This window comes from Thermobia domestica, chromosome 9 (assembly GCF_964235325.1).
Source record: "Thermobia domestica chromosome 9, izTheDome1.hap1.1, whole genome shotgun sequence".
Classification (NCBI taxonomy): domain Eukaryota; kingdom Metazoa; phylum Arthropoda; class Insecta; order Zygentoma; family Lepismatidae; genus Thermobia; species Thermobia domestica.
The window spans coordinates 7,668,950-7,693,548 of NC_137462.1; the positions used below are offsets into that span (position 1 = coordinate 7,668,950).

At 36.8% G+C, this 24,599-nt stretch overlaps 1 protein-coding gene across 2 annotated transcripts in view; it reads left to right on the forward strand.

Moving 5' to 3' along the window:
• Positions 1-24,599, forward strand: part of LOC145694375 (matrix metalloproteinase-2-like) — a 429,459-nt gene that overhangs the window by 371,356 nt on the left and 33,504 nt on the right. For both annotated transcript variants that reach the window (XM_081770541.1, XM_081770542.1), the window contains exon 4: positions 18,279-18,422. In XM_081770541.1, coding sequence (XP_081626667.1) covers positions 18,279-18,422 — 144 coding nt within the window. The remainder of the gene's footprint in view (positions 1-18,278; positions 18,423-24,599) is intronic.

The window sequence follows — 24,599 nt, forward strand, 5'->3', positions numbered from 1 at the left end:
TGATGATGAGAAATGAATGAAATGTGAAATGAAGAAAGTGGGAGGAAACGGGAGGATTCAGAGAAAACCTACGTTCACGGTGTTTGTTCACCACGTAGCCCACTTGGCACGAGCTGAGATCAAACCAGAGACCCCACACTAACGGTGTCGACTTTCCAAAATTGATATGGGTGCATATCAATGGCGGGACGTGTTAGCCTATATGTTTTCAGGGAAGTCGCGATATTTGATTAATTGATTTTTAGTTGAAATCTTTTAGGTGATTCTATGGCAAGTGCAGTCAATTTTCAAAATTAATTTGAAACTATGATGTTTGTGTTTTTCTATTAAGAAATAGTGTAACTGTATACTGAGACGTTTAAAATCTTTTTTGTAAAATATATTTACAAGGTTTTGACCACATAAACTTTATCTGTTCTACATCATGCTCAATTCTGTTCACATATCCCAATTTTCAAATAAATTTTCAAACTAAATTCTAAATCCGTAATTATATGAACAATAGCAAAAAATATGAAGTGCACCTTTGCCAAAAATTTGACAATTTTGTTTTAATTAATGTTTTATTCTGGTAGGCAAAAATCGTTGTTATGTTTTGCTGTCCCGTGCGTAACGGAATACATGTATTTTTCGTCTTTCCTTTGTAAGTGCAGAGGATAAAGTAGAATTAGCCTGTTAGTGGTACTTATTAAATTTGTTTATTAATCTTCCTTATGTATTTCATGAGGTACAGAAATGTTGTCCCGTGCGTAACGTTACGCACGGTACATTTACAGATTTATCGAAAGAAGTGAATAAAATAAGGAAGTGAACGAGTTATTTAGATTTCAATACGTGTTTATTGTTATTGAGATTAAACAATAAAAGATATTAACTCAAAGAAACATGAATTTGCTGAGAGAAACTAAATCAAATATAACTAAACATAACTATCAAAAACGTTTACGTTAAGTTACATAGAAACATTTACCACGAGGCTTAAAAACAAATTTTAGAAAGGTAGGTATCTAAGTTGGGTTCGACATTCTTGTAGGGGGCAAATGGATTCGTTTCAAAACTCTTTTACTTCTTTACAAGAACGGGTATTGGTTCTGGAATTTTATAGTATATTCTTTCACCCTTTATCAGCAAATTAAATCCTTGAAGTATATTTAAAACTTGATCAAATGAGACATAAGATCTGTTCTTTTCATCAAACCAAAACTTTGTACAACTGTTGTCTGTCCATGCATTTCACATTTGTTACTCCAATGTCCCCATCTTGTATATCACTTTCAGACACACATACATACTGATAGATAATCCTATTTCTAGAAGAACCACAATCAAATTTCACTAGGAGAAATACACGTGCTCTAATATTGTCCATTCTGAGCTCGACAGTTGGAGGGTTCGAATATCATTATGAGCATCGTATTCAAACTTGTATTCTGAATTAATGTCGCTCTCATCACTTGATGAATATATCATTCTGTACACTGCCACTCTTTTCAATTTCCTTGAACCAATCTAACTTGAATTACCTTGTTCTTTTTCAAATTTTAAAGGTAATTTCCTCTTCTAAATGGTCAACAACGAAACAATGCGGAATGAGTTTCGCAAAAGGAAAACGTGAGAAGAAAAGAGTTAATCTTTTAACTTGCCTATAACGCTGTATTTTCACTTTATCTTTCAGTCTCACCTTGTTCCTATGTTTAAGTCTAAATTTTCTAGCTCTTTAACCATGTCGGTCCCACCGTCCCCCACAGGGGACATAAAATATAACGAAATTATTATTTTTTATTATTTCTTTACGACTTCAAAGTCAGTTTTCAATGTTGCTAGTCTGATTTTAAGGTTGTAAAGAAATAATAATTTTGTTATATTCTATGTCCTCAGTGGGGAATGCCGGGACCGACATGGTTAAGGGCCACTCGTTGCTTTTGTTGATCGATTCAGTTCATCACTGACAATATTACTTGGAACAGTTACTTGCCTGTGAATTCATGTTACTTATTAAAAAAAAAAATCTCACTAAAGCAAATCTTCACTGTGAAGTAACAATCATACCAAATAACCAAAAGCCGTTTCCCTTCAATTCACTTTCCCGCACTTCACATGACAATGGCAGCGTTCAAACGACTCAATGTTTGTTAGGTAGCACAGAGGATCGAGCAGCTCAACAGTTGTACAACATTATGTGGTTTGAACGCCACCAATCAACAATTAGACTAATACTCTATAAGCAAAGTTCGACTTTGATACTTTCGAATATAATTTAATTAATTAAAATTAAATTATGGATGCAAACTTTTTATGCTTGTTAATGTCCAAATGTTAATCTTAAAATATCAATCTCTAGTAAGGATATTGCATAATAACAGTCTTAGTACAACCAGACAATTGCATGGTTACTTTTCTGTCCCGTGAGTAACGTCCCGTGCGTGACGCTGAGTCGAAAAAGAAAACTTAATGTGAAGCTAATTAAATGCTATTTTCCAATTTAAAAATATAATGCACAGTAAGGAGAATGAATGTAGAACATAAGTGATGGCATACGAAATGAAAATGCCATAAATCGCAGATAATGTCCAATGTAATTGAGGTTGTCAAATGAGCTTTTTGTCTGAGTCCCGTGCGTAACGCTTAATTTTGGTTTATAACTCAAATTTGCAATTGTTTTTGAGTGTTTCATTTTATTTAACTATGTACTAATAATTTCCCCCTAATTTTGACATAGATTTAATTTTATTTGAAAATACATTTTTTGTTTAAAAAATCAGTTTTTGTGTACAAATGTTCCGTTGTAACGCTGAGAACCTATTATGAACACTCATAAAGAGCTGTGCTGTGATAAAGTATAAGATGCCGGTAGGCTACTATAAGCTGGGGCTGCCCTAGCTCAGTCGGTAACACGAGTAACTGAAACGCAAGAGAAACTCGTTCAAAGCCGGGTCTAAACTTAAAATCTTTGCAACCACAAGATTATTTGTGTGGCCCAAAAATGTAGGGGGAGCGGCTCAAGTTAGGAGGGGGCCCGGTCTAACCATATTATAGTTCATCACCATAATATAGTTTATTTGCAAGCCTACTGTGAAAATTTTAAGGGGCGAGCAAAAATTTAGGGGGACCAGCCCCCCAGACGCCCCTGGATATAGGCCTGCGCACAGGCCCCACGCACCAGAGGTGAACGCTCTACCACTGAGTTACCGCGGCTCCTAATTGCAAAAAGGGTTGAAGGTGTGATATGCGTTTTAGGAAAATGACCATAGAAACAGTATATTTGCTCCAGTACACGCCCATATAAATGCGTACCAGCCAGATAGTCTATTTCGTTATTAACCAAGATTTACATTTATAAGTATTGCTATTGTATAGTGCATACAATTAACCGCGTGATATGTGAGTAATTTATGTAATCTGCCTCTAATGAGCATCTCTCATTTACGAAGAAATCATGTCTCATCGGTGTTCGTTATTCAGAGGTTTTACTGCACATTTGAACCACCACCTTGTTACATAAATTCGTTGTAATAAAGTGTTTTGTATTGTTATAAGTCATTGTAACTAGTGTGTGGATTGAGAAAAGACATCAAACTGAATGAAATCCAGTTATCAAATAAATAGAAACGCGGAGAAAAGCGAAGAACTGACTACTGCGTCATACATATATGAATGTGTGAGTGCATGGAAAATGCATTTTATTGTTGTATGGAAGCGTGCTTTGACGACAGACGTGGCAACAACCTTCTTCCATGTGTTCACCAAATGTTCGCAGAACTTCAGAGCCGCGTCTGCTTGGGGTAGAGCGTTTGAGAGTTGCCTCGTCGCATACAAAATATGAGGAATATTTTCATTTGTTTACACGCCTTTGCTACAAATCAGCGTTGCCAGATGGATGAATGGCTGTTCCCGGTTTTCGTAGTTTTGACGTGTAGAGTTGTGGCTTTTTCTCCCATTGTTCGATCAAATGTAGTATTATTGTTTCCCGCCTCTGGATAGCAGTGGCGTCACCAGAAACTTGTTTGAGGGGGACTTCGAGTAAAGTTGTTCAAATCTAGGTGACAATTACTTCGTTCATTTAAGGTCGGGTATGTACTTTAGGAGGGTTTCAGGTAGAAGAATGACTTACTTTCGAAAAAGTATTTACTAAGGCTTAACAACAACTCGTAATGAACGCCAAAAAAGCTGGTGGATACCCCAATGGGCGTATCATGGGGTTTGAGTGTACCATTAGGTATCTAATTTATGCATTTTTAAATATTTTGATACAACATCTGAAATGTAAAGAATGTTAGTGATATCTGTTTACCGAAAACCTCAGCTTGGTACGTCATTTGTTTCTCCATACTGGGGTACACAGTTAATCCACAGAGGTAGGTCATAATTAACTGCAGAACTCCCTCCAAACTCTCAATTAAGAGGAAACTCCTCAGAGCATACATCCAAAAATCTAAATCCTTAAGGGTCTATATTTTTACAACGTCATCTCGGTTGCTATGTTAGGTATTCATAATGGAAAATTTCACCGTTTTACACGATTCAATGTCTCTTGAATCTGGCCGAAGAAAACTTGGAACTGAACTAGTCTTTCGATAGAAATCATACTGGGGTACCATAGGGGTATCATCATATTTAAACTTTGAGCATCAATAATTATTTTTGAAATTGTAACATCTAATACACTTCTATTTCACGGTACCTCTGGAGCCGTTAGGTATACCGGGTAGAAGTTTTGGGTAAGCACATATAACTCTAAAAATGTCGAAAGCTTTTAAAATTTAATCTTGGCAGTCTCCATGATATCCTCATGGAGATACCTAATTCTTCAGGATGAAATTGTTTCTAGACTGCTTATTTACCTTCTATGACCGGCAGTGGTCGAAGTGACACGGTATGCGGTGGTGTGCCATACCGCCTCTGGTTTTTCAGCAGGATTGGCAAAAACCATGGTTTTTATTGAAAAAATCAAAAACCCAGTTTTTTTAAAAAAACCCGGTTTTTATCGTTTAAACCAGTTTTTTTTTTGTTTAAATAATTTGCTCTATGTATTTATATCAGATATCGATAGAAATAAGCTTATTTCGCCTTGGTATTAGTATGCAACAACCGATATATGCTGGAAGGGGTCACATAAGCTTAAAGTGGAATCCAAACCGCTTCTCGGCGTACATCCAAGAGAAATTGTCCTCCATTTGAACCCGAAACCGGGACTAATTGGCCACAAATGCGATACGTCTGCCGACTCACTCACGAAGGATTCCTGATAAAAATATGTTGGACTAATCTTTACATATTTGTTAATATAATCGTCAACAGTCATTTCAGAAGGACAAAAAGATAAACAATTGCACAAGTGGAACCATTATACAGAATTACATATGTACAATTTCAAAGTACTACAGAGTACAGAAGAACTAGTTTAGTCCAAGTCAGTTCACTGCGACTTCTATTAGTCCAAGTTAAATATAACGACTTACTTTGCATATCAGTAAAAAAAATGAATAAAGATGCGAATTATTTGAGTCCACTTTGGCTCTGACCCATTTATACATAAATAGTTATCAAATATTCTTATGATTTCAATAATTGCCTCTCGTGGGGTTTGTATGACCCCCTCCCAAAAAAGTACGGCATTTCGATGTATTTTATCAATAGTAAAGATTATTAAAACGAAACAATGTTTAGAATTTTTCTTTGGTTGCATAACAATAATAACAACCTATGAAAAAAATCACAAAAGAAACATCCATAAAGTTACATTAAAAAAGATTGCTTTTGTAATATAATCTCTTTGAGTAATGAATGTGGAATTTAGGTCTGAGTATAGTACGAGTAATATATGGAAGTGAAACGTGATAACCCACAAATGTGTGTTCATCAAGATTTTACGAATAGTTAAACTTTTACGAACACTTTTCGTTTTTTGGTTTAAAACAGTTTTTTTTTTAAAGAAAAAACAGCTGGTTTAAACCAGTTTAAACCACCTTGGTTTAAACCAGCCAACCCTGTTTTTCAGTGATGAAAGCATACCGTCTCTGGTTTTTTAATCATTTAAACATACCCTCACTGAAAAGTAGATGCTAAATACCTTTATTAAATCCATTTTTATATGCAGTAATTGACGAATAGATTTGTACGTAAAAACGTTTTTATTTCTTATGTAGAAGTTGACAACACAGAATTTTTCTTAACCTTTCTCCTACCTTTTGTTTTTAAAATGAGGTGTCTTCAAAGAAGTTCACCTAGTTTATATTTCGATAGGCCACATTGAATTGTTTCTTTGTTATGTATGTCTGTGTGTGTCTTCTTGCTTTAATGCATATAAATGCCGTGTTTGGAGCATGGGCGGATTTAGGGGTTGACTGCTGTGGGAGCGGACCTACCGCGTGTTTGGAATAATCAACAGTCGAGAGGGGGGACGAGAGTTTACCCCCAAGAAATTGTTTATATCCTCATTCGAATTTTTGAATATTTTCGTGTATCTCTCTATAATACAACATAAGACGATATTTTTTCCATGCCCCCCCTCCCCCGCGTTCCTACAGATAAGCTCTGCAATGGTTTTCTGTCATTATGTAAATATAATACAATCTTTCAGGCAGCATACCCGCACTGCATTTCAACATTTAGATAACCGGTATGTCGAGTCAAAATCGTAATAAAACATAACCGCCTCTACTTTTTCCCCACTTCGAACTGATGACCATTTTCGGAAATTTTACCATCTAACACAAAAACCCCATAACTGTATGGTGCCTCTTTATTTGATGATATATCTTGATAGCCGCTAGACATTTCGAGTTCTAAGTTTTCGTTGGACACATGTCTGCAACGTTTTCCAACTTCGTTAAGACATATTTTGGAAATTTGTATAAATTAGTAGTTGTACGAATCCCATGATACACCAAGCCCATAGGAGTGTACATTTATTTTAGACTTATGTGAGTTGTTAGGTCTCAGTGATTATTATTATTATTTTTTTTTTTTTTTGAAATTGTATTGTGTAGTACGCATATTCGACACCCTTATGGTGTCGTTTTTATTTAATGGTGTGTCTATAACGGTTAGGTCTTCCGACTTGCTGTTTTCGATCAACATATATCTGTAACGTTCTTCAAACCTTTGTGATATTTTGGGAACGTTTAAAAAATTAATTTTTGCGAATCCTATTGTACCCCCCAAACCCCATATGGGTATGAGTGTTGGATTGAAACTATTTTTGAAGTTGTTAGGCCTCAGTAATTAATTTCTCGAAATGGCATTATCTAGTACGCAAACCCCATACCTCTTTGCTGTTGCTCTTTATTTCTAGATATTTCGGTAACCTTAAAGCGTGCCGAGTTGCGATATTTCGGTAAACAGATATCATTAACGTTCTTTACAACATATTAAGAGACCTTTTCGAAATTCATCATTCTTCTACCCAAAACCCAAAAGTCCATACCCAAACCAATTTCAATATTACATACTAGTATTAAGAGGGCACGGGACATGAATGTTAGTAGGGATGACCACAAAGTTCCGGTTCCGGCGGAACCGGTTCTCGGAGATCCGGTTTTCAGAACCGGTTCTGGACCTGGATCCGAAAACCCGGTTCCAGAACCGGATCTTAGGAACCGGTTCCAGACCTGGATCCGAAAACCCGGTTCCAGAGCCGGATCTTAGGAACCGGTTCCAGGTCTGGATCTGAAAACCCGGTTCCAGATCTGGATCTGAAAACCCGGTTCCAGATCTGGATCTGAAAACCCGGTTCCAGAACCGGATCTGAAAACCCGGTTCCAGAACCGGATCTTAGGAACCGGTTCCAGATCTGGATCTGAAAACCCGGTTCCAGAACCGGATCTTAGGGACCGGTTCCAGACCTGGATCCGAAAGCCCCCAAAGACCCGTAAAGGAGGCACAAAGTTCACCTTCAAAAATAATGCAAAGAGGACCATGCGCTTATGCCTTCCCCGCCCAGACCCGCTTGTGCCCCCAGAAGAAGATTTTGGTCCACCAGTGGGTGTTTAAGCCAAATGAGTTAGCCAGTTTGCCTGTTTAGCCAATGAGTTTGCCAGTTACCCAGTTTATTTAGCCAAATGAGACAAGCTGCCGCCGCCTGGGGGCCTGCCTGTCGCTTCCACCATTTCATCTAGCATACATACTGTTCACAGCTTGCCAGCAGCTCGCGTTTAGGTAGGGATGGTAACAAAGTTTCGGTTCCAGCGGAACCGGTTCTGCTTTCAGAACCGGTTCCAGACCTGGATCCGAAGAACCGGTTCCAGACCTGGATCCGAAGAACCGGTTCCGGAACCGGATCTTCTAGAACCGGATCCGTTCAGACCCGAAAACCGGTTCCACCAAGAACCGGTTCTGGCCATCCCTAAATGTTAGTGATCGCATCTGCTAAGAGTGGTTTCCGGTTTTTAATCGCAATTTACGTGTGTGCAGGCCCGTAGCCAGCCCAAATATATAAGGGAGTGGTAGAAGTTAGGGGAGCCGATTCAACCATATTATATTTCATTTGCAAGCCTACCGTGAACATTTTAGGGGGCAAGTAAAAATTTAGGGGTCCTGACGCCTAGCCCCCTTCCTTCCCCCGTGGATACGGGCTTGCGTGTGTGTGGTGGAAAACATCGTAACCGTGTGATTTCTAGTTTCCTCTCGCATTGTTCATTTCACCAGTTATTGCATAATCATAACACTTTGATTTTGTTGTCTACTTTCTTCAAGTATTTTGTTGATAAAAAAAAAGTTGTCTTGTCCCACTATTTGCCCACTGTGCTAAAGGAAATGGATGAAAGTGAAAAAATTATGAAAGAACTTGTGATATGAGAAGGTGGCAGGGAACTGGAGAAATCCCACGAATACGCCTACCACGAACGAACGTGTCCGAGGGTCGAACCGGAGACCCAGAGATGAGGGCTTCACCAGGCCGGTAGCCAGCCCAAAAATGTAGGGGGGGCGGCTGAAGTTAGGGGGGGCCCGATCCAAAAATATTATAGTTCATCACCATAGTATAATTCATTTGCAAGCCTACCGTGAAAGTTAAGGGGGGCCCGCAAAAATGTAGACCCATGACCCCCCCCCCTGGATACGGGCATGGGCTTCACCACTGTCACCGTGACATGTCAATGCACAATCTGTCCGGTACTTAACTCAAAAGTCGGAAAAATTATTATAAAGCTTTAATTACTTCATATTGATAACCATATTTTGTAAAAGAAATAACATTATTTATTTGTTTGAAGTAGGCAAATTGACACTGAGAATGAAAATGAAGTAAAATAAAAATTGGTGAAAATGCTCAGAAAAGTGCTACGAATGACGTACTGTGACGTCGTCAATATGATGACCGGTGCCAAACGAGTTACCCAGATAAAATAACGATATTTGCGTTACGTTTGAACATAGAGAATTCTTTTTTCCCCCTTTACGTTCACCTACTTTACCTTGATTTGAGTCTTTCAAATTTCATCCTATTTCCTACTGAAAAGTATAGGTAATTCAAGAAGGAAATAATTATATATGATAATTAAATTGAAATTCATCGTAATATGCATGGCCGTGTCGTGGGGGGGGCGAGCGGGGCGGCGGCCCCGGGCGCCGAAGTACGGGGCGAAAAAATCGGGAGAGAGAAAAGGAAAAAAAAGATACGAAAAATTGTTTGGAATAGGCCTATATGTATGGATGCGCCGTCGTATACTCTCACCCCGGACGTTGATTTTCCACGGCACGGCCCTGGTAATATCGCCCATGACGAACACTTTTTACCATTTTAGTGGTGGACAAACACCGTGTGCGTGGGTTTCCTCGGGGTTCTCCCGTTTCCTCCCACTTTCTTCATTCCACCATTTCATTCATTTCTCATAATCACCGTCTCCTTTAGCCTAACCGGCATAACCGTGGGACGTAAAACTCAAAGATTTCATTTCATTTTCACTTTTTACGATTTTATATCGTAAAGGTCAGATCCACCGTTTTTGTAACAGAGCGGTGCTTGAGCGATTGACTGTAGAAATTCAAACTCCGATTAGTAATAATTTCACAGCTTTGTTTTCTCTACAAGTGTTAACTCTTAGTGGAGAGGAGGCCGTGCATCATGGGTCAGAAATTATGACGATGGGTTTTGGTGGGTACTAGGACAGTGTAGGTCATTAAGGTGGTGGGTCATGTGTCAAGTTTCCATTGACCCATGCATCTCTGAAGCAAACTGTCAAATATAATTCTGAAACTAGACAGTTTCCATCTGTTGATGTCATATGGAAGCCATCAGATAAAGCTATATACTGTATAATAGTCAGCAGCGACTTAAATAGGCTGCAGGTCACAGTCTAAATACAGTAAAGCACATGATGAGTGGACACGCATATACTGAAGCAGTGCGAGGACACTCTGCATTAGTAATGGTCATTCTGGATGAAGTATCTTCAAAATGATAATCTCGCCAAACTGATTCGTAAACTCATTACAGTGCCATATGATTCAATGTATCGGAGGCAGAGGCGGATCCAGGACCGACTTCTGGGGGGTACGGTTGGTTGTCATACTGCTACTTTTAAGGATTCCAAACTTTGGGATGGTTTTCATTTATATATATAAAATAAGAGTTTCCGCTTCGGGGGGGGGAATCTCCCCCCTGGATCCGCCCCTGATTGGAGGATGCTGAAGAAAATCAGTGGTGGGGATCTAGCCCGGAGAACCTAGGCCCTCCCAGTTTTTTGAGTGACGAAAATAATTTTAACTATTATTTAGGCCCATATGTTTTTGAAAGTTTATAGTAAAGACTCATGATATACCTATCATAATCTGGGTTCTGGCTTACCCTCTGCTCCCGGTTTCATCTTCTAGATCCGCCTCTGAAGAAAACAGTAATCCAGAGCATAAAATCAGAGATTGCAAATATTTTGCACTGCAAGATCAACCCTCTCGCGCGGACGAGAAAATACTTCGACGTCAGTTTATTCGAGCTGAACAAGAAGAATAGTCACTGTGTCGGAATATGCAGCTTAAGTGATTCCTTATCTTCACGCAGGTGGACACCTTGCTTATACAAAATCTAGCTATCTGTATTTGCAGCAGATATCTAGGAGGAGATGTCTCAGGAATTTCAGCAGTTTCCTACGAATAGATGTTTCACAATTAGACGTACTGTAAAATTGTGATCTTGTGTGTGTTGTCTAATATGTCAGTGGAGCAGACATCAATAACATCTATGAAGAACGATAAAATACTATCTTCTCTGTGTTCTTTAAAACCGCAACAAAATTACTTCTGAAGCGTAACGAAGATATCTGGATAACTCGTTTGGGAGCGACCGCCATATTGATGACGTCACGATTCCTCCGCTGGGATTTCCAGGAACTTTATTTAGTATGTTACTCAGGGTACTCTTCTCTTCTGTGCATTTTCACCAATTTTTTATTTTTATTTATTTATTTATTTTTCATTTTACTCTCAATAAGTGCTATAAAAGAGCCAGCAAGAGAAAATCTTTTGACAGCTTGCAGCAGTGTTGTCACTATTTTGGTGTCAAGGCTTTTTTAGGTACACCTACAGTGGCAATTTAATTAATGGTACAACACAGTGACCGTGGTTGGTAACCCCAGCACCAAGGTAGGGGCTGCATTTTACCTCCGCATGTGGTAAGAAACTTCAGAGGCCATCTCTTGTTGGGGCTGCTATAATTTACCTGAACTATTATACTTCATTATATGATATATTATTCTATTACTGTAGGTATCGCTGTTTATATTGATAATTTGTTTACCTTTAACCTGTTCACATTATCATCTGTATTATACTAGACAATACACTATAGATAAACCATTGTAATATTTATTTGCTGTAAAATGAAAAAAAAAAAAAATGTGAATGTAGCTTGTTTGAAATTCTTGCGTTTGGACGTTGGTTTTCTTCATGAAACCGCTCATGAGAATGGGGTATAAATTTACTCCGTATGTGGGAATGTTTAGGCTAGATTAAAACGGTGGACGGCTTACTTGAGGAAGTGACGCCTAATGGATTTAATTTCGGTCTGCGGTGAATCATCTCGTGGTCGCGAGAGGATGCAAACAGGACTCTCGTTGTCTCAATCAACAACGAAGCGCTTTATTGCATAGGCGTTGCCCTTGCGAGAATAGATAGTCTTTTTCTCTGTCAGTGTTATCACTTGATACAAGAAGCTCTCTTTGGTTTTACACCGGCCTTGGCAGTTTTTAATGACTACGTGGAACATTTTTATGAATTGTGGTGGTACCAGTCACGGGTATAATTAAAGCTTTTAGAAGAATGCAGTAAAACATGATGGTGATATAAGGAATTTCGTTGTTGACAATTAAATTATGAAGTGTTGAAATGCCAACTAAATATGTAAAAATCGCCAGCATCTTTTATGGAGAGCTGTTAATAGAATAACAACAGATTTAATGATCTGGAGAATTTGTTCAGTATTTTCTAGGATCGATATCCACGGACACTAATAATGTTTGTTTAATTTTCTGGTCAGTTTACAGCGCATTAAACACACGGAAACAAGCGATATGTTTATTCACTATTTTTCTCTCTGAAGTATTCAGCAGAATAGGTTACGAGCTGTTATCAAAGAAACTTAATAATTATGGCTTAAAGGACATGGTGAATGATTGGTTTTCTTCGTACTTGATCAACAGAAAAAAAAAAAAAAAAAAAAAAAACAGCTTTTGAAAACGATGAGATCATACAACGAACACCTTTTAAAAAAATCCGACGCACTTTTAGGTATTATTAATAAAAAGTGTCCCTCAAAGGTCCATTTTAGGTACGTTGCATTTGTTATATAAATGATTTACATTATTTGTTCAATTTGAACATATAGTTTGAATAATTCACTCACTTTCTCGCGGAGACATTCATTCCATACGTCAGGTGAAGCTTAACTCAAACGTAAGTAACATTCTACAATTTTTGTAAGAACTGACAGAAATCTTTATTCGAACAGATTATTGTAGGTGTAAAATAACATTAAACTTGCTGTAATTTAAATGTGGTTTAGTTAATTGTTGTGAATTAATATTAATAGATCACTAGAATGAATTGGTGGATCGTTAATTAGTAGGATCGTGGTGGTGGAAATGTTTCTTCCATGTTCTTCGATTTGCAGCTTCCTCTTAACTCCCAGTATTTTCTTCTATTTTTCAAATCATCGATCATTTGTGTTCTTCCTGTTCCTTGTTTTCCTTCCACCTTTCCTTCTATGGTGGTATATGAAAAGGACATTTTTTTTTCGCAAGATATGTCCAATCGAATTGGCCTTTCTACGAAGGATGATGGCTAGAAGCGTCCTCTTCTCTCCTATCCGTTTTAAAATATCTTCGTTTGTTACTCTCTCTGTCTATTTTACCTTCTCCATCTTCCTTCAACACCACATTTCGAAGCTCTCTAAATATTTCTTCTCTAACTTCCGTAATGTCCAAGTCTCTCAACCATAAAATCCAATACTCCATATATACCAATTTCTTTCCGAATCCAATATTAAACCTCCTAGTTAAGAGTGACGTTTTCTTGTTGAATGCTTCTTTGACTGACAATTCTTGACCTGATCTCTTTGGTACAGTAAGCGCCTCTTGTCAAAACACTTCCCAGGTACTTGAAATTGTCGACCTCTCAAGTTCTCTTTCTTGTACTCTGACCCGTACGGGTGCATTTCCACTGGATGTTCTCATGACTTTCGATTTTTCGATGTTGATTTCCGTTCCATATAGGTTACCAGTGTCAACGATATTCTCAGTCATCTTCTGTAATCCTCTTTCGGTTCTAGCTGTAATAACCATAGATTGTAAATTAATTGTAAATTAAACAACATAAAAATCTATTTTAGTGTCTTAGAACTTTGTAGGAAATGCATTATTGAAGAATGAAGTTGACTTGCAAATTAAATTTAGATATTTAATAAATTAAACTATTAAAAAACTTTTAAGAAACTTTTCTCTTATCCAATTAGCAGAAGCTCCTACATGTTACTGCGGGGAAATACAGCAGCAGGGTGGGCCATAAGTCCCACACCCCTTGTAAAGAAATACACCTCACCTCTGTACTTTCCGTTCCTTCTGCGTCTTTCATATAAATTAATCTGAATTCGAAATTTTACGCACTGTGTGAACATAGTTTTGAACCACCAACATTCATTTTTCTTCTCTTCTGAATCAATATACAGGGTGGCCTAAAAGGTATACAGTACAGTACTGATCAGCTCATTGCATTTTATATAATGTTTTATTGTTATCCTTCAGGTAGACTTAGTTTCTTTTATTGTTTGTTCTTAATGTGTTTTTACTTACATCTTAAGCTCGGAAGAGCCGAAGCAAGTAAACCTATTAACTAGAATGTTATACTTGATCAATGCAGAAGTGTATACCTACTTTTGGGCCACCCTGTATTTACTGCAGAAATTCGTCTTCAATTCAGCAACATCATTTCAGATGGGTGGGAAGACAAAGCCCTGGTATATTATTATTTTGTGGATTAAAATTTATACATATGCCAATTGCAATTACTCTCCTATAACTCCAAAGAAAGCTAGTTTAAGATAGTTTATATCTAGTTGCAGTGTTTCCAGCTCTGGTTTCTAGTGGTCCCAGCTCCACATTACCTTTGGCAACGGTATCGGGCTATTTCCTCAAGTACGTTTTCCTCAAGCCCAGAAAATGTGGGACATTTCCTCAAGTGCCTTATCTTGATATTGATCATGAACTAGAAATCCAAGAAAGAGATACAAATCTTGGCCAACAGCCAGAATGGGGGGATATGATTTCTATACGTGATAAAATAAATACAATATTGCCACCGGTTAGATAAAATTTTACTATTAAATTTTAAGAATGAATGTTTTTTTATATCAAAGGACATCTGAATATTCTTCAACTATATAGACTACACAAACTTTCAATTTAGAATTCAATCATAGCAGTTTCCACATTTTCAGTATTTCATTTTTGAATGACGAAGGCAAAACCCTGCATCTCAACCATTCAAAACAAAATATTTCTTTAAATACTCAATAAATAATTACAAGCGATATTGGTTAAAATAAATTGTCCTATATGCACGATTGCCTCGGTAAATCATATTAGTTTCTTGGATTGTGTATAATATAATTCGAATCACTTGAGTTGATTTGATTTTGAGTTTAACGTCCCGTTCAGCAGCGGGGCTATATGAGACGTGGACTTACTGATTAACGTGGAACCCGAACCACATGAGCTCCCGTCGGGAATCGAACCCGGGTCTCCCACGCCAAAGGCACGTATGCTAACCGCTTAGCCATGAAGGAGCCCTATAATTCGAATCAACTGTATTGAAGAAAATTATAGTAAATTCCCCAGTATTGAAAACAAAACAATATGGTAATACACAGTGGTCGAAGTGAGACGGTAGACGGTGGTATACCATACCACCTCTGGTTTTTCAGTAATAAGGACATACCGTCTCTGGTTTTTCAGTGATCAAGACAATATTTAAATAACAGGTATGTTGAGTCAAAATCATAATAAAACATACCGCCTCTGCGTTTTTTCCACTTCGAACACTGGTAATACAGATCTCGATAAAACTATTATTTTTAAAAACATTTATCATTGTTTTGACCAAATAATTTACATGCATCACGAGATCTTTTGGTCTAGTTGACGGAATGAGATACAGGATAGATTTACTGTGAATTAAAGCCTAGGATTGCTACCCATAAATTATGTATTATTATATGTTTAATAATAATGTTATGATCTCATAAATTTATCGTGTTATGCTTAGCACCTAAATATACCATATCAAAACTCTTACTATTCTATTTCTTAGTGCTTCCCATGTTCTAGATCAGTGCTATGTAACCGGGGATATGCGAAGATGTTTCTGGGAGTACGTAATGTTGCTTCTGGGGGTCTGCTGGAAATGTCCGTTGACAGTTCAGTGCAAATGAAATTCGATAACTTGTCAATTTGTGACTTTTGTATTTATGCTCGAAAAGAGTAAAATGAAATTAGTGACAGTGCTATTTCACAACTTCTTCCATTCCATCAATATATTTGAGTGAACAGAGTTTCTTTGCATCAACATCAATAAAAACGAAACACAGAAATTGCTTGAATCCAGAATCAGCTCTGATTCTCGCACTCTCGAAGATTCGACCAAGAATACAGTAGTTGGCGTTCCGAAAACAAGCTCAGTCATCTCATTAACAGGTTAGGTCTAAAGTTACTTTTAGTTTTTGAATTTTTAACATTGTCCTCAGTGTACGAATTATCAGGGAATATGAGGCGAAAAACCTCCTCAGTAGAACTGGATGTCCCCCATATATTTTGAAATTTCTCATGTTAATTTTTTCGGATGTGCACTTATCCCCCTGTAAATAGTCTTTTGATGGCCTACAGATTGACATTTTGTTGGGCCTCTCTTTGTCCCCCTTTTTAATCAACAAAACGTGTATTAAGTTTAATAAGTTTATTTCGATTTAATGTCTTTTAAACAGCTTCAGGAGTACACAATTGGATGGCGAATTGTGTCTAGGGGTACCCGAGAAAAAGGTTGAATAACACTGTTTTGGATCAATATTTTCTATAAAGCATAATAATGCCTTTTGCGTACTTTAGATTTATTTAAAAATGTAGAAAAAGATCAATTCTACGTCGAATGGCTTTTAAAAGAAAACTGTTAATCTCATTAGAATTTGTCGTGTTTTCAAATGATGAAAATAGATTTAAATAAATAAATAGGTATTATGGAACTTTTGGGGTACGACACAACTGTAAGTTCCCGACAGTTACAGCTTCAAATCACTGAAGACATAAGCGATTTTAATAATAGAAATAATGTTTCTTCTGAGTGCAAGCTTTTAAGCGATCAAGGAAACTTATTTACTTTCAGTTTTTGAAAGATTAACAAGTAAAAGAAAATTTGGTAAAAAGCCGGCCAGGAAGGTATAATTGTGTTAAGACTGAGAAAATCAGCCCGCCTAATCAGGATATACAGACTTGAAATTTGAATTCAAGATCTCATGATTGAAAAGAGCAGCGCAAACTGTTTATCTGACACTCTTTTAACTTGGTCTTATACAGAACTACTAGTAAGCTTACGTGTGCAACAGAAAGTTTGACCAATGAACTAAAGTTTGAATTAAAATATATCGTTTCCTTCAAAAGTGATAATATTATATAATTTATTCAACAAATATTGGAGGAACATGGTTCTAACAGTGTCAATAGAAACTCGGCAGTTGATTAATGTAAATTCTCATTGTCCGTGTGACTTGTTCCATATTACAATACTTTACCCAGCTTTTTTTTAGATTTAAGGGATTTAAAGAATAAATCCGTGTAGTGATTCTGCCTTCAGATTTGTTTCTAAAGAACAGTTCAATGAATTCATTGTAAAACAGACAGTTCATACTCTGCAGACATACCTTACGTTCATTTTCAGTTGCATTAATATTATAAAACAAGTAACATTATATGCAATTTTGTTCGACAAAGTATGATTTTATTTGACACCTTGCAACCCTAGTTATCAGCAACAGCTCAAATAGCCAGCAACGAAGTACCACCCCTCTTCTTTCTTGTATTAGTTAAGAATTTCAGAAGTTGTTCTTCTTCTTTTGGTTAATGATCATCAGATTAAGAAGAAAGATAAGCACTTGAGGAAATGACACCTTTCTGGAAAGTTGGGGAAATAGACAGTTGAGGAAATAACCCTATTTCGCTCCACGTTACCTTTGGCAACACTAGATCACATTTACACCATAAAATTGCCACACCCTCCTCCTCCCCCCCCCCAAAAAAAAACCTTAACCGTATCAACCGGATAACTAATCTTTAACCTGTAATTCATTTACTGAAACTTGACGTAAACGTCAAAAAGCACCCCGTACTTAAAGGGTTAATGCAGTCTAAATCTGCGACGTTTTTAAGCTTCAAATCTATACTTGGAAACTGCCAACCAGAACAACAGTACAAATGTTCTGGTAGATGGATTGCTCAAATGCTTGTATTTCTGCACAAATTTTAGTTCTGGGGAGTGAGGGTTCTTCTGGTAAGTCATTTCCAACTTAATGCTCAGAACTTGCCCCACTTTTCAGTAAGTTGCAGGGAGAGGAAAAGGAGCAGACAAAATGTGGCGATTTCTAAAACTTCTGCAGGGTGTGACGTCATTTGGACCATTGCAGCTCTGTAAAAGTGACATTTTTGTTGAACAGAATATTTCTTCTACTGAATAAGAACAAGCTAACACGGCTTTTTTTCATGTACAATTTAACGACTTAATAATATGCAATTTATTTCTAATTGCAGTGTGCGGACATATGCAAGAAGGTTGAATCATCATGAAGTGAGGAGGGAGCTGAGCAGGGCACTGAATGTTTGGGCAGAAAACTCCAGACTTTCCTTCAGAGAGGTTGACAGCGAAGCAGCCGACATCTTGGTCCACTTCTACCAGTAAGTAAAAATACTGTTAATTTAGATAAAGCATTGACAATATTTCGATGTTTTACGTTACAGCTCTTCATTGAATTCTATATCTTTTGAAGTTGTGAATCTTCACTAAGCTCCCATCTCGTTCTTTTGCTTTCTTTTTAAAATTCAACAATTGACAGTTCTGAAAATTAACGTCATATTTACGACAGTGTTATTAAATGATTTTTTTTTTTTTTTTTTTTTTTTTTTTTTTTTTTTTTTTTTAAGGTTGTAGACATAAGACGTCGATTTGCAGTTGAGGAGCTCAGAACTTTTAATTTTCACAATTACACATTCTTATTGGTTTAAACGATATAAATGTAGGACGTTTAAGAGACTTCATCCCGGCGAAATTAAAATACTGCTAATTTTACAGTACTTATGTGACATCTTGAAATAGATAAAATATAATTGAAATGTGGAACAAGAGCGCCCTAGACAATATTATTTTTGCGTGAGGTACCGTTATCACAAGTCACCTAGTGGCTTTCCATTCTCAGCCGTTTAGAAACGCGAAAATAAATGCCGATTTTCAAAATGGCTCGAAATTGAAAGCAGATAAGTGACTCGTGATAACGGTATCTCAAGTAAAATAATATTGTGTGGGGCGCTCTTGTTCCACATTTCGATTATCTTTCATGTATTTGAAGATATCACATAATTGCTGTAAAATTAGCGGTATTTTAATTTCGCCGGGATGAGGCCTCTTAAATTTAATAAAAATCAAAACAAAACTAAGTCTCATTGGTTCTGGATGTGCCAGTAAATTCCTCATTGCCTAAAAATTTCGTCGGTGTGTCCTATTCAGTGCTAGAATTAATTTAGTTAATAACTAATTTATTACTCTTTTCTGTCAGGTAAGAAAATTTTGCGGGTAACAAAATTCAGTGGGTAGCGCACCCGCGCCCCTTGTGCACGCGTTGACCCTTGTTCTATTTTGGTGGGAGAGAATTGAAACATATTACAGTGATTTAGATTGCACCTTCAACTATAGGTCCAAAACTCGTATAACCTTGGTGGTGAAAAGGGACGCTAAACATCAACAAAGAACAATAAAACAATGGTCCATAAAAAAATTCAGAAATAAATTTTGATAAATTCTAACATCAGAACAAACAAAACTTAAAACATCAATTCGTCCATCGGATCGTAACTTCCACATACCATCTACCCACCTTCGAATTAAGGTAACTCTTGAAAGCCCACTATTGTTTTGCGAAAACAGGTTTGAAATCGGTTTCAGAGTTGCCATTTTTGACAAATCCTCGCTGACAAATTATCCACTTCATCTAACTTTGGAAAAGTGCTTTTGTGGGAAGCCATTACGCCTGAACCTTCTTCCCGCTGTACACTATAGGAGAAAATCGTGTCTAATTAATTGTTCCCTTAACTAATGTGCCTACCAACCAAGATATGATTACAGAGATATTAAGAGTCTTCATCCCGGCGAAATTAAAATATCGCTAATTTTACAGTAATTATGTGATATCTTCAAATATATAAAAGATAATTGAAATATGGAACAAGAGCGCCCTAGACAATATTATTTTGCGTGAGGTACCGTTATCACAAGTCACCTAGTGGCTTTCCGTTTTCAGCTGTTTAGAAAGCGAAAATAAATGCCGATTTTCAAAATGGCTCGAAATCGAAAGCAGATAAGTGAGTCGTGATAATGGTTTCTCATGTAAAATAATATTGTCTAGGGCTCTCTTGTTCCACATTTCGATTATCTTTTATCTATTTGAAGATATCACATAATTACTGTAAAATTAGCGGTGTTTTAATTTCGCCGGGATGAAGACTCTTAATGCTGAAATCTAAATGTGCTTACGGCACTTGTCTTGATAATAAACGGCCAAACACATTCATGTTCAGTAAAATAACTATCGATTTGGAAATAATTACAGCGAAACGATAGTTTTTATATTGCAATTAAATCATCAAAATAGTTTTAAATCCATGAATTGCATGCACGGTAGCGCCATCTATTATCCTTAAGGAGGAACATCATAGCTCAGGTAACGATATGTTAGTGAGTCTGTTTAGTATGAATTAGCATTGATTAACCGCTTCGCTGGTTGAAATAATAACTTGAAATGTACAACTTCTTTACATCTCTCCCCTTCCCCTCTCCTAAATTGCGGGGCTGGATTTCAATTTAAACGGCATCGGAAGCGTCACTGCTCATCTCAGCGACCCTAAAAAGTATGGATTTGACATTAAAGCCTGTGACAACTTCTTGGCATTTCAGCTAAACGAATAAAACGCAAGCTTTGGCGCGACGTTGCCAAGTGGTAAAGGGATGTGGCTATGACTAAGCAGACAAACTACAGCGCGATCAGGTGACAGGGGATAGACGTGGATGTGTACAAAATAAACGTGGCATTACCGCTAGGCTCTCATTTGCTAGCACCATTTAGATTGAACTTGGAGCGCCGCTTTCAAATGCCAAAATGTTTGTCACGCCGTTTAATATCGACAACGTTTGGGAGGTGATTCCTGACACCAAAATAAGACGAAACGTATAGACCAACCTGAGTGCACAAATGCTTCCTTTCGAAGTTATAGGCTGCCGAAAACATGAAAAAACTGAACTTTAAATGTCCATAGCTCCAAAATTATGGGATCTACGGTAGTCGGGTCAAGACTTTACTTAGGAACTAATATGTGCTCTATTCAAATATCTATGTTTCAGAATTCTGTGGTACTTCCGCAACAATTTTTGTACAGGCAATTTGGTTACGGGCATATAATCTGAAGTACTCACTAACTACCTCTATAAAAATTGTTGCGGAAGTACTGCAGGATTCTGAAGCATGTATTTTTGGATAGAGCACATTAAGTCCTGACCCGACTACGGTAGACCACATAGTTTTGGAGCTATGGACCTAACTCCGAAAGGAAGCATTTGCGCACCGAGGTTGGTCTATACTTTTTTGTCTTAATCTTGGTGTCAGGAATCACCTCCCAAACGTTGTCGGATGGGTCATTTGCAAAGAAATTGGCTTTTTGGAGGCTAAAAACGGCAAAAAATATCGTTCTCATAATTAGCACTCATAATACGCACTAAGAATTTAAACCATTCATGGTCGAGGCCAATTCATTTATTAAGGTTTTCACCATTTTTATAGCAAAAGGAGAAATCCAAGCATCAGGAGAATGACGGCGAAACCAGGAGAATGACGTTTCAATTTTATGCTCATAACTGGCAGTCAGAGACTTACATAACCTTCAGCGTTAGTACAAGGATAATCTTTAACTATAGTTAAAAAGTAAAGGAGTCAGTAAGTTTAAATTATATTATTATATAAAGAATAGGGAGAACATAAAATAATAAAAGTGACATGTATGACATAATACTTAGTTTTAATTACAAGATCCATACTAACGTATATAATATTGTAGGTTTTAGAAAATGATATATAACAGTAACATGACAGTCGTTCAGTTTATTTTAAATTCACATTTCTGTGTGTGAAAGTAGGAACAGCATCCTGCTATCTTAAAGAATATAGCCTATGACACAAATTATAACCGGAAACACGACGGCTATTGGACAAGAAGTCTGAAAATAAACATACCGTTTCATCATACAAGCTTTGTTTGTTGGATAGTATAAAGTTAATGCAATTGATATATTTTTCACATAACTTCTATAAAACAAGATCTTACCTAAAAGAGAGTGACTTTTGTCCGTGTTCAATAATAAATGTAAGAGACCGATCATTAGCTTTTACAATACTATAGAAGCAAATGTATTATATTGAATTTAAAAGAAATTGCACAGAGTACTTGTTTACCATTCTATATAGAACTCAAGCTGTCCTTTTACAATAATTTCTGGTTGTAGAACAACCTCAGTAACTTCATGAATACTGCAACTGTAAGTAATACCATTGAGGTTGCTATTCCATAGTCTCGTGTCTTTATCACATTGAATAAAATATTCAATATTCACTTCACCATCCTCCACATCACTTCTATACAGTGCAATGTACTGAAATTACCTTTTCCTACTCTTTATATTAATGCGAATAGATTTTCCCTTTTTAATGTGTCCACAAGTAAGAAGGTTTGCACAAGATTTCTCTTTGGTTGGAATTTGAGAATTAGAGTACTGACCTAATTCATAACGAGAACAATAGCCTGTACAATCAAAACAAGACATCATTCTCATTCTTAGCAATCGTCTGTTACTTGTGTCCTTTTCAATGATCACTTGATTTACAGACATGGTTCCTTTATTTATTTATTTATTTATTTATTACCTTTCTCCTGGATAATTTGCGTTGCATTTGTTTAATATTTACCTTCAATGATTACACTTTGCATGCTCTCTTTTAAACACATGACTAAAGCTGATTAGTTTGCAATATCTTTACCCTATGGTACTATGTTGTCTGCCACACGTTTCCATGTGCCTCCAATGCCATCTGTGCGCCTTTACCATGACCAGCTTCATGATAGTTCCAGATGGCATTAGATATGTTTGGGTACATTTAAAAAAAAAAAAATAAATCACTGTTCAGGACACTAAACATCAAGTTATTCTTATATTGAGTAACAGAGCTGTCACTCCAGAAATGAATTATGTCTACAGTCGGAGACAGTTTTTTCATCACTTTTTGAAGATGAGCCCAAATCGCAGGTACTTCATGTAGAAGGTTACTGGACTGAGTACAAAAACTTCGTATATTAATGTTAGACTAACTTGTCTTTGGTATAAACGACCACCGTGTGCATTGCCACTTGTCTTTATTCTCCTAAATAAAATGACTGTATTTCTTCTGAATATTTACATGCATAATTCTCATTAAAATCCATGTGAATTATTGCTTCTCTTTGAGCTATCGTCGCTTTTTGTAATCTTAAAACTATTTTGTTGGTGCCTTACTCGACCCACATGCTTCGAAAAATCATCTGCTGTTTCTATTAACTCATTTGCTATTTTCGAAACTGTCGTATTTGTTTTCTTTAACAACTTTTTTTCACTGATTTGACAGATCCATTGCTATTTGTATAATTTTCAGTTTTTGTGATCCACCTTGAATATTCGGCTTCATGATCATCAAATTCCTTGAAAATGATTATTTTTCTTGTTCATCTTTCACATTATCTTAATAAACATTGTTCCTCTTGCGAATCACAGCAAATTATTTCTAACATCGAGTCTGGTTTTGACACATCTAAACAGCCACATGCGTAAAGAGCTTTGATTAACATTTCCATATTTGAATCTTCACACATTTGCACATCTCTCTTTCACCGATAGTCGTTTCGTCATCCATTTTGGCCGGTATCGGGTAAACGTGCTATAGCTGATAGATTTCGGGTTATTTCTCAAATACTTTGTATATAAGGTGGTCATGCCATCTTCCAATACCCTTTGTTGATGCTTTCCACACTTATAACTGACACAATCCCTTTTTCCTGGAAATATTCTACTTACGTTGTCTTGTTCGTAAAATGAGATGATGTCCCGTTGAGGTTCCAGAGTGGCTCTTGTGCACTCTGGTATTTTCTGCCTTGTATTAACATTTTTATGCGTCCTCTCTTCAGAAATCTAGCTGCGGACAACATCCGGTATTTTTAAATATCTTTTTTCTGGTTATTAAGTGTAACATTCGTTTTTTTCTCTACGAGCCCCCACCCTTCATTGTCTCAACTGATTGTGTTAACTGTTGATTTATAACTTCACCAAAGAGAAGTCCTTTTCTTATTTCACTCCTATTTCTTAAATCTATGACTTTTCCTACTTTCTTGGAGTTAAAAATGATCCTTTGAACTAATTTCCGTAGAATATTTCGTTTTCAATCTTTGGAGCCGTTTCTTGTATTTGTCCAACTTTCTCTTTAGATGTTTAATCACTTTATCTTTTGCTCTCAACTCACGATTTTTTTGTTTTTACTTTCTTTTTCTCCTGTTCTGTTGTCTTTCTAATTTCTGCCACAAGTCCTGGGGAATGGAGAACATCCTTGCGTTCCGAAGCATTCTCTGGTGGGATAGTATCACAAGAAATATTCGTATTACCTGCTACTCACCGCCTTTGTCTCATTCTTGCTGTGTTTTGACGCCACTGTTTTCTCTTCCATTCGCTTCTCTCTTCGTCTTCTTTGGTATTTCATTCTGGACACTTGTTTCAATTCTGCAGCGAAGGAA